The 14,821-nt window shown below is 41.9% G+C and overlaps 1 protein-coding gene across 1 annotated transcript in view; it reads right to left on the bottom strand.

The window, feature by feature from the left end:
• trip4 (thyroid hormone receptor interactor 4) overlaps positions 1-14,672 on the bottom strand; it is a 69,941-nt gene extending 55,269 nt beyond the window's left edge. Inside the window, exons 1-11 of the mRNA XM_076738438.1 lie at positions 14,498-14,672; positions 13,568-13,749; positions 13,204-13,334; positions 12,798-13,016; positions 12,603-12,681; positions 12,402-12,507; positions 12,027-12,242; positions 11,796-11,922; positions 11,386-11,576; positions 11,110-11,234; positions 10,828-10,919 (exon numbers count right to left, since the gene is read on the bottom strand). Of these exons, the coding sequence (XP_076594553.1) occupies positions 10,828-10,919; positions 11,110-11,234; positions 11,386-11,576; positions 11,796-11,922; positions 12,027-12,242; positions 12,402-12,507; positions 12,603-12,681; positions 12,798-13,016; positions 13,204-13,334; positions 13,568-13,749; positions 14,498-14,577 (1,548 nt within the window). The 5' untranslated portion in view covers positions 14,578-14,672. The remainder of the gene's footprint in view (positions 1-10,827; positions 10,920-11,109; positions 11,235-11,385; positions 11,577-11,795; positions 11,923-12,026; positions 12,243-12,401; positions 12,508-12,602; positions 12,682-12,797; positions 13,017-13,203; positions 13,335-13,567; positions 13,750-14,497) is intronic.
• Positions 14,673-14,821: the final 149 nt, after the last annotated feature.

Here is a 14,821-nt window from a genome sequence, read left to right as displayed (position 1 = left end):
ACGGCTGTGAAGATTTACATGACCAGTTACCCTACAAGCTAATGTAGTTAGTTAGTAATGTTGTCAATGGCCTTGGAAGAAATGCTAGTTTGCTTCAGACATTAAGCTAGTTAGCCGGCAGCTTACATTGGAATTCCTTGCAATTTTGTGTATTTGGTTTTTCAAATGCAAAAAAAATAACTGATTTCAGCCCCATTCACTCCCTGCTTTGGCATCCGAAGCTACACAACCCCGCCGTGCCTCGCTACGATAGCTAACATACGACTGGGTGATCGCTTTAGCGTACGGTCAATAATAAATCCTTATCTAAATAATTGTGGTTGTGTTGCAACTATGCTAGAAGATGTTCTCTCAATGTACCAACTGCTTAGACAGTCTTAACCTTACATTACATGATATTCCACATAAACCACTGAGTAAAAATCTGCAGCGAGCGAGATGAGTATTTCTGTAAGTATTATTCTTTTGATAGCTTCTCCCACGGCCTGTTTGGACTTGAGGACAGAGGAGAAGATGACCCACTTTTGGGCAATTCCAATAGTATTATAGTGGCATCTGGACTCAAAATGACTGTCGAAACAGTTTTCACAGAAAAAAAAACTTTTAATTTAAATGGAAAAAAGATGTTTCTTTCCATGGCATGACCAAGGATACAGTTCATTGGCGATAACATGCCTATGTTTTTTAAACAGCCAGCACAGGCAACGTACAGTTTAAAGATATGTGGAGTGCCAGCATTATTCAAGTAATTATGCTGAATCTTATTCTTGCTACACTGACCACCAGATATTTGAGAGGAAAGAAAATGATGTTGCATGTAAATCAATACTCTCCTTCACACACTGAGCCTGCAAAAGCATTTAATGGCATATTTGCTCAGTGGACCATGGCAGAAAGAGCTTGTGCACTATGTGCTCCAAGAAATTTCTATAAATATGGCAAAGGCATAAGAGAGAAATAGTTGTTGCTGGTACTGAAGGGAGTAAGACTGCAAACTCCTTATTGATTCTCAATACCCATTTTAATGATATTTTTAACTGACTTTTTAACTGACTCAATAGCATATCATGTTATACTTATACATATGCTTCTGCATTTAGATACATGTTTATAATTCAGGTTAAATATACACACATATATATATAAACACAAGACTCATCTACAGAGAATTTAGAGCTTAGCAGCCAAGAAAAGTGTTATAAGCCTCATGAGGTGGATAAAGGTGAACATGATACTTGCTGCTGCTCAGTTAGGAAACTATTTGCCAGTAAAATGTATTTTGAGGTGTTAATTTATCTGCAAACATATGAAAACATGTCACGCAGGATTCTTTTTTTAAAGCGGTTGCGTATCTGAAGACAGCAACACTTCTCTTGCATGCTGACCCGTCGTTGCCTCTTTTGCAGGAAATCACACATGAATGTCAGGTTTTTTTTAATCAGCTGTGATTTTGTCTGCATATTAAACAGAGCCATGTGTAACAATGCCACATTTTTTTACTTGTTATGTAAAGTGACGATGGTGTGATTTTGAGCTTCACTGGAACATTCAAGGGAACTGCATGTTTTATTTGGATTGTACTCTTATTAAACAATCATTCTGAGGTAACTTATGGTCAGACACTTTGGTGTAGTTTCACCTTGCCACCCTTCAGCTCTCAAGCTGAAAGACATTTCAGTAAGACATCACTACACAAAGGGAAAACACATCACATCTGATGTTAATTCTGCTTGATCACAGGGTACCTGCTGTATATGGGGCAGACTGTGAATTCCCTCTTCCCTCGGCACATATCACCGGAGCCTCATTAAAAATACTGATCACACTCCTCCCGTCATTTAAATCGACAGCAGCTCATACCGAGGCACGATTCCCTGCTTTATGGTATCAAGACTTTTGGCGAGCGAGACGAACAGAGCTCACATGTTAAAGACGAACAACAACATTCAGCTGAACGTTGACTATGACTGATGGACAAGCATTAACTCCATGTCACAGTTTTAATGGACAAAGATCCTGAACCAAAGATGAGGTTTATGAACACATTTGTCACAGACATTGTGCCAAAAGCAATGCGATTTTCTTATGAATACCACAGGTCAATTCATGCTATATACTCCACACATGAAACACTGAAGGCAACATTTTCTGGTCTTCTCTGATGCTGTTAATCATTCATTTCCAAGTCAGACCATTTTTTACAGGCACTGGTAATCTTCAAAAAACAAGCACTTGATGCCCACGACAGCAGCTGGCAGCTTGTGGGCACAACCTCTTAACAGATCCCATTAATGTATTCACAAAACAGAACTTGTTGCCAGTCTCTTGAATTTCTATTTTTTTCTCTCCCACTGCTGGTTATATATACAGAGAAGCATCTCTATACAAATATACGGCATTGTCCTATAACTGGGCACCTTCTATCACTGTATATGGCCATTCAAGAGGTTGAGCCAGCTGGAATGACCTGGTATCAGCGATCAATATCAACCCTAACCCCAAGTCTGGATCATCCCTACTAAATATATTAAATATCAGGAGGGAACATGCAGTCAAACCACTCATCTTAAGTTTTCCTGTCTTTTCCCACCGATTATATCCAGGGAATAAGTCAGACTCGCTGGCTTTACAGGCAAGCGGAAGCTAAATTCTTGTTTTGTTTGCTGCACACAAACAGGGAAAGATTAATGGCACTGGAAGCATGGGCGGCCTCCCTCGCCTCCCCCTCTTTCTCTATACTTTCCTCCCCTCTGATGTCGCCAGCAGGAAGTTGCTGAGCAGACATGTCACCTAGCAGAGTACAATTGAGTTTGTAATCTCTGACCCTGCAGTGGCAGAGAGTCTCTTGCTCTGTCTCTCTGGTTCTCCCTCTCGAGGAGAGATACTTGTGGTTATACTGCTGCTGGGTTGGGACTTGGCCGGATAAAGATCTCTTCTCAAATGAACACACACACGCACACACACACACACACGCACACACACACACACACACGGAGGCATGTGTGACATAAAGCAACTGCATAGGCATGCCTGGGGAATGTTGGCAAAAACACTCAAAATCAGCTAGACGTAATGAGTGAAGCAGTGCCGCTGCTCACATTTGGATGTGAACAGGCATAAAGAATAATGATTACATTGAGCGCTCTTCCAATTTCTGAGCGCCATAGCAGGGAAACACGGTCGCCCACTGACTTTGCGCAAAGTACTTACCGACTACACCACACAACCTTCATTCATTTCCTCATTCCACAACAGAAAACTGGCACAGAGACTGGCCTCATGAGGAGCCATTTTGGGGCATCAAAAACAAACACCAGATGTTCAGATGGGAGATAAATGTCAAACATATTGATTCTATGCTTCATTAAAGCTTATTGTGGGGGGTTAGAATTTGCCTGTGGCAAGGCACTAAATAGATCACAACAGTAAAATCTACAGAGATCTCACTTTTCTTGTTTTATGCAAACAATGTTTAACCCAGTCGGGGTCATGGTTTCAAAGAGAACCAGAAGACTGTCCCATAAACTAAAAACAAAACGGCTGTTCCAGTTACATGTGCTGGAACCAAAGAGTTGTCTGCAGAGCCACATTGACAGAACTGCAAACATACTTATTCAAAAACAGCAACAGCTAAACATACTTTAGCCACAAAATCACAGGCTTTAAAGTCTGGCCTGTAAAGATTCCAGTCCATTGACTTGATTTAATTCCTTTGATTCGCTTTACTACCCTCCCTCAGTATACTTACCAGTGTTTGGACGGAATCAGTTATTTCTGCCATATTCGCTGTATCTACCATTCAAATTAGCTTGCACTGCAATAGCCTGCTTGAAGTGACCATATAACAAACAACCAATCAACGCTGATACTGTATGCAAACAGATAAAGGAGTGAGCATAATGCAGCTCATGCTTTGAATTCCTTACATATAACTATGCGGTGTTCTAACTGGACTGGATTACTCATTACAACCACAAGAGACTTGACACTTGACTTGGACTTGTGACCAGAGACTTTAGGCTTGACTTGCATTTGTGACCACACTTCGACTCTAGGTCAAAGACTTGTGACTTGACTTTAGCAACATTTTTTCCAGTTTAGAAAAGAGACAAAAATCAGTTTAGACATGAATCATGCGTTAAAGAGTCCAATTGAAAAAACAAATCAGATCATTGTTGAAGAGATGAGAAGAATTTCAACCTGCTTGACATTCAGTCGAGCACTTCTTAGACTCTAGTATTCAGTTACCTCTCTTTGATTCTGTCTTATTTTCATCAACACTGCTGTCTTTCAGACCATCAAAGGAAGCTGTCTGTGTTCCCTTTATCACTGTTCCAAGTTCCTGTGATCAGCATACAGCGAGAAGAACAAGTCCCACTAAATGAGCAGAACAAAATGGACGAGCAGCAGAGATAATAAAGGGGGCTTAACTGTCAGCTCCACCGACAGCAGAAACTGTGTGACATTCGATGAAGTGGTCTGAGGACAGCAGTGAAATACTAAACAGTGAAGCAGGCCATTTCAAGTCTGGCAGATGGTTATATGTATTTTTCATGCTGTTGAAAACCTGTGACTGAGGTTTGGTTGGTTGTCATCCAGTGCCTGGGGACCCTGAGCTGAATGCATTCTACACACCACTGCAGAATCACATGATGTCTGACCTCTCTGCCATGGCAAACTGCCCAGCAAGGAGAAGGGAGGAAGGGGAGGAATGTGAGTGTGTTAGTGTGTGACTGAGCTCGTGCAGAAAGGGAGAGAAAGACGCATAGTTGCATGTAAATGTGTACGTCTGTTCACTGAGCGTAATCTGAATTCTCCACGAACGCATACAACTTCGCAGCCCCGACCTGTAAAACATACTGTTAGAGGGAAAGTGAGGAAAATATGGAGATGGCATGATGGAGGGGGGAAGGGAGCAGGAAGAGAGGGAAGAGGCTGCAGCTAAGGATTCTCACAATGTTACAGAGAAAGAGGGGAAGAAAAAATAGCATTGCCTGACTTACCTTCCTTTGGAATGCATCCAATATATCCTGTGAGTGTGTGTGTGTGTGCGTGTGTGTGTGTCATGCTGGCAGGAAGGCTTTCAGCATATAAATATCACATTACCACACAAGGAAACGCAGGCATCAGTCCGAGCTTCCAGCCTGCCTAACAAGCACGGGAGCTCCACTCTGGAGGTCAGAGGTAGAGCTCGCACAAATGGAATTCCACAGAAAGCAGCACTTCTTTTAACAGATAAGTGGCTCGGCTTGCAGCTATGTGATATGGTATAAGCCAATGGTTTCAGTTATCTGACATGTGCTTGTATATCTACTGACCTGCAGTTTATACACAGCATATGCCGCTAATGAGGTTAAATAGACACTCATAAAGAAGCTGAAAGCTACAACGAAGAGCAGGATAAGAATTGTTTTATTAACTGGACGCTAAAAAGATAAAAGTATAATGTAGGCCTGTGAGCACTGATGCAATGACACTGAGATAATAGAAACGGCATATACAGAGCAACACTGACTCATTATTCAAATTAAAAATTACTCTCCAATCAATGCAATTTGGATTGTGATGTTTTTGTAATTATTAGTCACTAAAACACAAATGACAGAATAAATTCTCTTTAGCTGTTCCATGGGAGTCTAGTCTGGGATCACTCCTCGCCTACACTATCATACTATATACTGTATGTTTATTACCATTGTATGTTCTAATACAGACTACCAAAACATATGCAGCTGCTGCTGTTGGAAGCTGTATATTGATGATATTGTTACATATGTGTCATGTATGCAGATGATACTGTTGCGTACATATATTGCAGACAGATTTTACTGTTAGACACTATATGCAGATGATAATGTTACATATATATAGTATGCAGACTGTACTGATACATACGCTACATATACAGTATGCAGATGATACTGTCAAATATATGGAGACCAGCCTGTTCCATACAGTATGAAAACCCGAAGAAGGCAGAAGAAGGTGTGCAACCAAACACGAGGATGAGAAATAAAAGTATTTTGCCTTCATCGCAAACAAGAGTCTTGAGTACCTATGAGTGTGCAGGACAGTCCTGAGAAATGTTAGTTAAACTGCATTCAAACATCATTTATTTCATTACTTACACATGTGCTTCTCCTACAGTGACATGTCGAAATGTCTTCAGTGAAAAGGGCCTTGTGCACGCTTCTTACTGTTGTTTTCATTTTGTGAAATAAAACTGAACTGATGTTGGTTCAGCCTATCAGTAGATGGTGACTTTATAATGAAAGAAATGTGAAACATGAGTCTAGACCACCTGGGGACCACTGCTATAAACCACTGAGTACAAGCTATGTCTCAAAAATGTCCATCTGATACTCAGTACATTACTGCCAAGGGACCTGTTGTATGTGAGCCATCAACAGAGCTGAGGTTAATGAAGTGTGCTTATCTGTGAAACATTACTGTTCAGAAACCTCTGTGAATGTTGAAACTTCAAGACTGTATTACTACGCCATTTCATCATCAGGAAATTCATAGGGTCCTTTGATTAGATAATACATGTACAGATCTCTCTCTCTCTATAACACACATACACACACACACACACACACACAAATCAATACAGCACTGAACAGTGGCTGCTTTTGCTCTCGACATGCCTGTTAAAAAGACTAGACCTCTCTGACTTGTATTCAGTAAGACGTGTAGCTCTGCAGCTGGTGATATGGTCTTTGGAACACAGTAATAAATTAGACCCTTATTAAGAGCGTGGATTGATCCAATCAATTTTTTCCCCACAGGAGTAAGTTGATGGCGCGATTCGAGCTCTGTGTGGGGTGTGATGTGCCTTTGCCTGTGCTGTGAACCAGAATGCGAATGGGTCTGTGCATGTGTAGATAAATGTCATACTCAAAATACAGTAATGCTGTTTGACTACATTTTATGCGCAATTTTAAAATATAGCACAGCTGAGTGTCATTTGTATGTGTGAAGTAAACCATCTGCAGCATATCCACCACCCATAAACCAGCTTAGTTTGGCTGAAGCTGTCTGCTCATCCTTTTTAATTATCTGACTCTGCCTCTTCCAGCAAAAACAGTCCAATGTTCAGTCTGTAACATACCTATCTCTTTCCCAACCCCCCACCCCCCCTCACCCCTCCGCTCTCTGCAGTGGGAAGGTCAGGCGTACATCTTCACCCGTTGCTGACTGAGCACTGGGGGGTAGGGGTGGAGAGACAGAGCACAGATCATAATGGCCGGCCAATTATCAGTAGTAAGGGGGGTTGGGGAGTAGGGAAGAGTGAGAGATTATGGGGGGGATGGATCAATACACCAGTCAATTTGTAATGAGGGAAAGAATTGGTCCAAGTCAAGCAGATGGAAATCCTGCTCTGCCTGGGGTGGTCTTTCTTCACTGTCTGTCAGCTGGGTATCAGGTTTATGGTGCTGCTTTGTACAACAGCGCCCCAACAGGGGAACGACTGCTATCACACGGGATCAGTGATATTCAAATATTTACATTTGCTGCATTTTTTCCTTCATAGTGTTCCTCTCATGCTCTCCTGGTCTGCCCACATTCCACTTTCTCTAAATATTTCATACATCACTAAGGGCAGATTTAGAAGAGCCTGAAGAATAATGGCTGTCTGTCCTTCACCAGCCCCCTTTTAACCACCCACAACTGCCAGCACAGGACAGTAAATCCTACACCTCACCCACGCGCCCGTCCCAGCAGCTCAGCCAAGTGCTACTATGCATTAGCACAACACGCACTCTTCTGCTTACATGAAAAGAAGTAAGCTTTAACTGCTAAAGGCCAAACAGCTAATAGCCTCTGCTTCTTCAAAACTGGCGAGTGGAATGAGCACTAACCAACTGTTCAGCACCGTCATTAAGCCTTTGGTACTGTTGTTCTTCTCTGGCTGCTTCACTATTTTTCTACATCTGCCTTTCTTTTTTTTCTGAGGGGCCTTGTGTGGGGTGGGGGTGTTATTTATGGCTGCTCTGTGCAAGTGGACACACACACACACAGACACACACACACACACACACACACACACACACACACCCTTTCACAGGATGAAAGGGCAGTCACACTGCCTGCAAACATGATTTTACAGCCCTGGGTGGAATGAGTGGTGGAGGAGAGAATGAGGACAGAGTACAAAAGGGGAAAGCCCTTAGATTTACAGGTCCCAGCAGTCAGAATGCAAACCATGTAGCAGCACACACTTTTAAAGATTTTTTTTTTTTTTTTTTACCCAAATGCAGAACTCTTCAGAAATAAGACAACTGTCTTTATGCAAGGAGACACATTGTCTGAAACGTGTGTGCAGGGACGCATGGAAAAAACACAAGTACGACACCCTAGAAGGAGATCACAGCTTTTTCCATGGCTCCATTTTTTTAATTGGAACAGGAGGCTGCAATTTCCAACTGTGATGTGTTTCAGTATCTCATGAAAGACTGCATACGAGCATGTGTGTACATGCGTATGAGGGCTTCTCGCTTTGCAGGGTTAGGACATGTTTGTGCAGTGTTTACACAGCGTTTTAACAATTTCACTGCAGACCATCCCACGTGTATGCTTTTGTGTCATAATACATCTATCGAATAAGGCATGAAAGTGTTTATACACAACATAAAAATAATGAGAGGTAGCTGACACCTTGGAGGGTGTGTATTTGTTTAGAGATTTTGCTCTGACTGATGTGGGAAAAGCAGAGTAAATACTCTTAATAAAGGCATTTGTGGTGCATCTCAACCCTATCATTAAAAAATGAAATGCCTACAAATGAATGAACATTTTCACAGTTGAGTTCTTAAAGCATAACATTACTTGCATAATAATCAGGGCTGCCACTAATGATTGTTCTTGTCATTATTTAATCTATGCATTATTATTATTATGATTATAAAATCATTGGAGAGTATAAAATGTCAGGAAATAGTTAAAAATACCCATCACAATCTTCCAGAGCCCAAAGTGACATCTTCAAATTTCTTTTCTCAGTCCAAAACTCAATTACTATCAAGGAATCAAAGCAGCAAATACTCACATTTGAGAAGCTAGAAGCGGTAAATGTTTTGCATTTTTGCTTAAAAAATGACTTGATGAATTGATTACCATAATAACTGCCGATCCATTTTCAGGGCGATCGACTAATGGCTTCAGCTCTAATAAAAGCAAATATATAATATTCTGTAAGAAGATAAGACCAGTGGACCTCAAACAGGGCAGTCTCTCCCGTAGCCAGAGGCAAAACAGTCAACACGAGGATTGCAATGTAATTAAGTTTAAATGGGAATGGGAGAGCAACTCTGCACACACATAATGGCTTAATGGGGAGTGGGGTGTATCTTCCAGTTTATACTTGGTAAAACTGCAATTAATTTAAGTAATTTGGGTGTAAAAGCTCAAGTAAACAGTTTACGACTCCAAAAAGGCTGTGCTGCTCGTACTCCCAAAGCAGCACTTCCACGCTTGGCCACATCACGTATTCACAGTCAAACCAGTGTCCTTGTAACACTTTGGGCAGATTTCACTTGAAGTTTTCATGGAAGACAAAATAAAAAGTGTTGGAAGCAGCAGTGCACTCTATTGTTATATCAGTAATCAGAGGGTGCTCTTTGCTATTCATGTCTCCTCTAGCTCTAAGACAAAATAATTGCAATGAAAGTATGCTGCAAAAACACAATAGGCTGATGCCAATGTAATGTGTGTTTTCACCATTTTGGTGGGAGGTAACTGGTATGAGGGCTGGATCTGTGTTTCTGTGGTTAGTCCTGTGGTGCATGCTGTCTCTGGTGGGAAACTGTAAACTGGCAGGGAGTTGCTGGTGAAAAGGTGCATTCTGACCTCTGCTGGTAAGAGATGGTATTGCAGTACTTTTACCCACAGGGCACAATGTGCATAGTCAAATCCACTAAACCTCAGCAAAAGTTCCAAGAAACACAAGAGAAAAGGTGCAGGGAAAACTGTGCTCATCCTCTTACAACAAGCAACTGTCCAGATTTTAACCTCCTCCAAGTAAGCAACCGAATACACAATGATTAAAACTCGCAGGAGTGTTTCTGTCTGGAGAACAATCATGTTTAAAAACATCATCCCGTGCTGTGTGGTCTTGGATCAAATAAGCCTCTGGATGTCTATAAAATGCACAACGCACTATCCAAGAGGTCTGTGTGTTTAGCTGTGTGTCAAAATTTCCACATTAATGTTTTTACTGCCTCCAGTGTTGTTGTAATAGCTGAAACTGAACTGCAGTTCCAATGCTGCGTATCAGATGATGAGACAAAATTTGGTGTTCAGTTTTACTTCAGTTAGGTGCTTTTTCTGTTGCATGCTTAAGCTGAAATTACATATCAGCACAGCCTCCAAGGGCAGAAGGATTGGAAAAGCCAAAAGGAAGAGGAAAATGGAAATTACAAGAGTCTCAGCTGTCAACACAAAACAACAACAAAACCAGTAACAGCGTCTAACAGTCCATCAAGTCAAACAAAGGCCAATCTCACATCTTTCCTTGTTTTCTACAACCACCTGTACTTGGATCACAAGGCAACCAAACTTTGGCACTCAACTCAAGAACATATAATCCTCCAAGTCAAATGTGACTTTGCAGAGTATCACAGTGCATTTGTTTGGCATCATTTCACACTTTTCATTCAAGCCAATTTAGGGTCATAGTGACACACTTCAGTTAAAATAAAGCACTGTTTTCCTTCCTGAATGGTTTTCGTCATTAGCTGTGGCACCACAGCCTGGTTTCATTGACCTACAATGATGTTTCTGAATGAAATGCAATACTTTAACTCATTATTGTAGCGTTTTACTGACCTGTTCTCTGAACTGCTCCTGAGACAGGCAGTCGGTCATGTTGACGCAGCCCAGCAGGCAGCCAGTGGGGTAGTCTTTAGGAAACCTGGGCTCTGCACAGGAAACAAGAGCAATCAAAGATCCACCAACAAGCGAAAATACAGGCATCGCATCAGACTTTGTGGCAGCGAATTCCAGGATGTGTGCACTTCAGTTCAAGTGCTGTACGAAAAACGTCCAGAAACAAATCACGTCCAGTATTTACAGTCTTACTTCCTGATTTATTGAGCACAGTATGTTTACCTTTCTTGTAGATGTGGCGGTACATGGCTTCCACCTCAGCTGTCTCCTGGGGGGTGGGCTTCTTAGCTGCAGCAGCAATCCAAAGACGACCCCGGTGGGATGTGTACCAAGTTCGCCCCTCTACCCTACATACACACACACACACACACACACACACACACACACACACACACACACACACAGAAAATTCAACATTAACTCTGCTCTCACTGGCCTGACAGAAAATGAGTAGCTGAGTATTTGTAGGTTAGGACTGTAATCTGGGATTGTGTTTACCTCTTGATGCCTCTGACCAGTAGTGAGGCCCATGGTTGGTGCATGCTGAGGCACCAGCCCCCGTCAGACATCTCCTGCAGCTCTTTGTCTTGGAGCCGCAACCTGGAACGTTCTTCTCCTTTGTCTTTCACCGCTTTCGTTGCCTGCTGCACGTTTCTCTTTGAGTTTCCGCTGCCTCCGATATCCACCCACTAGAAAGAGAATTCACTGTCGTCATTATCAGTATGAGAAAAAACGGGCAGTGCAAACTCAGCTGTCAATTTCAAACCCATTTTATGGATGTCCCAATTTACAAAAGGTACAAACGAGTCTCAAGAAGAAACTTTTTCAGAAGCAGTGTTGAAGACGTACCACAAGGTGACGCCATTGTTACGCCCAGTATCAGCTGTACTGCATGTCATGTGACCTACCTCAGGTGCAGACTGCATTATGTTGGGGTTGACCAGGTCCCTGCTGCTCTGCCTTCCACCTTTTCTTTCAGAATACATTGACTTTGATGAAGAGTCATTGCTCATAGCCTTGAGGGTCTCATCCAACCTGCGAATAATTGCACACATTTCAAAAGGAGACGTGTTTAGCATGACTACATATCATAATTCTGGCCTTGCAGCCTTGATTCAAGTCGTGTCACATTATCTTACTTGTTGTAGTACTCGTTGAGGTTATTTCCCTCATCAATCACTTGTCTGCCAGCAAAGTCCAATGTGATCTTCCTGTCCTTGCGCGAGGCATGGCGGAGCTCTCTAAGCTCCTCTTCCTTTTTCCTCAGCTTTTCTCTCTCACTGGGTGACAACCACTGATTGGATTCAGTGGCAAAGTAATCTGACTCATCATCCAGAACCTGCGTTCTCCTGACACTGGAGGTGAAAGGAGCAGTAAATAAACAGGTAAGTGTGACCGTCAAGTTTCATGATTACTTTCTACAGTAATCAAAATGTCCAGTTAAAGTGTTGACATTGTGCACCAAGCAGTAAACCAATCGAAGCACTTTTCTTGACTGTGTGTTTTTATGATACCTGTTTCTGTCATATTCCAGCAGTTTGTCTTTGTGCTGGACAGCTTTCTCCAAGCCGGTCTTCATTATGGCCTCTTGGTGCGGGAGATAATCTCTGTCTCCACAGTCTGTCACCAAAACAAAAACAAATTCATGGCATCAATCCACCTCATCATTCCACAGATTTCAGTAATCAATAATTCTGACAAGTTTTGACTCTCACCTCCCATTAGCTTCTTTCTTAGTTTCTGGCTTTTGTTGGAGTCTCGCTGCAGGATCTCCTGCTCCTCTTTTGTGCAAACCTGAATCAGAAAAAAGAAATGTGTAAAGAAAACTAAAGTAGAAAATAAGGACTGTCAGCACTGCAAGAAGACTGAAATACAAAAATGGAATCAAAGGACTCAAAAGACTTGCGTACCAGGCTTCCACAGAAGAGGCAGGGTCCCGAGCCCTCTTGCTCACACACAATGCGACCACAGCTGATGCAGTTGTTAATAAGCTTGTGCTTTTGGGCAAGGCACTCGCAGGCATTTCGACCTGGGAGTAAGACAGCCAGCCTGTCCTGTCCCTCTTTATTATAGAGACTGACAAACTTATTTTTCTTCTTTGTTGAAGAGGTGCTACTGTTTTCTTGAGCCTGGGAAAGCAGTAAATGAAGACGGGAAAGAAGAAATAAAAGAGGTAAGACAATGAGCACAACAAGGAAAAGGAAACAGATCATTTACAAATGAACTTAAGTTGTTGTGGCACTGCTGTAATCAAACCACGAGAATTACTTTGATAAAGTGATCACAAAACAAACGTTTAGGTCGATGTGGACTCACCCTCATCAGATCAATGGGAGTTTTGACTGCCTCTGGCTCAGGCTCTGTTTGGCTCACGGTCATCACTTCCTGTTTGTTGCGGCCCTTGCGTTTGGACTTCTTCTGGGTGTCTTTGGTCATGTCTTGTGAATCTAGAAGAGAAGAGCAAATAACTTTGAACAAATACTGTGAAAAGAGTGAAATTTTAATATCTGTTAATTACACTTAGATTCATGAGACGTTTAATAATTAGAATTTTATTTATTTACAATGCTTTGTTGTGCATAGTAGTTTCACAGCAGGTTGGCTAACAGGAACCTGCTGTGTGCAGTCTAAATCAAAATGCATTCAATGGCAGACATCAGACATTTACTTATTTATTTACCTGCTGATGAGACGGATTCCTTGAGAACGAAAAGACCCGCGTTATCTGTGGCCTGTCGTTGCGTCTTCTTCCATCTGACGAGGAGCTCATCTATAAACTGACCTTTTCTCCCATCTGTTCCCTGCAGGAGGTCTCCCACGTACTCCTCAATCTCCTCAGCCTTTTCAATGGACAGAATGTATCTGGACAGCAGGATGACACAATTATTCTTTAATTTTATAACATTTCTTATCAAAATGGATGTTGACACTTAACACTTAAAATAGCAACACACTGCTTCATCATATCCATGTGGCATCCAGCAATGTCGAATGGTCTGCGTATGCATCCCTTCATTAATATTTAAGACTAGATTTGCTAAGGGTACTTAAGGTACTGTTCATTTCGTGGAGTTTTTCCTGCATGTTTTGATGTGTAGAAATTTGTCCAACAGAGCCACACGGAAGTCTATTACTTGTCTAATTAGGAAATGACTGTGTTACATGACGGTAAAAAATATGTCCCATTGTATGCAGGATGTTTGTTTGAATTAATCTGATTATGACATCAGATACAGAAGTCACATCATCCAGGATGAGAAGTCTGACAGGTTGGGGAATGAAAGCACTGGTTAACCGTTAAGTTAGCTAATAAACAGCTAATACACCTGTCCAACAGTCCCTACCTGCCACTGTGACGGCGGTAATACCAAACTTCATGATAGCTAGCTTTATCAAAGGAAATCAGTCAATTTAATAAACACACGTATCTTTAATTGGCGATATTTTGATGAGCAGACACACTGGAAAACTGACAGACACTGCACATCACGACCGAGCTAGCTGCTTTTTAGCTTGTCTACGAGACCGACTTGCGGATGTTAATGTTAGCTTGTTGGCACACAGTCTGTCAGCACTTCGGTCACATTTTATTAGCGAAAACATTTCTTACTGGACGATGTCTTCACATGCCTCCAGGCCAAACTTGTGGTGTAACTGGTCCACACACCACTGCAACAAAGCGTCCGACATGATACCGAATAAGAAACTTAACACTCAAAGCTCAAACCAGAGATACCGGCGTCGACTCACTCCAAAACTGACTGAATGTGTTTCCAGTCGGAGAAATAACAAAGGCGCACACAGAGTACCTGCGTGGCAGCGGAGAGTCCCGTCCGGAAACAACAAGTGTGGATTAAAGTTCCTCTCAAAGAGCCGTTGTTTTTCCTTTTGTATCTTCAGTCAGACTCATCTGTTCATGACATTATTCGCGCTT

Source organism: Chaetodon auriga, chromosome 1 (assembly GCF_051107435.1).
Source record: "Chaetodon auriga isolate fChaAug3 chromosome 1, fChaAug3.hap1, whole genome shotgun sequence".
Lineage (NCBI taxonomy): Eukaryota > Metazoa > Chordata > Actinopteri > Chaetodontiformes > Chaetodontidae > Chaetodon > Chaetodon auriga.
This window is presented reverse-complemented; position numbering and strand designations above follow the sequence as displayed.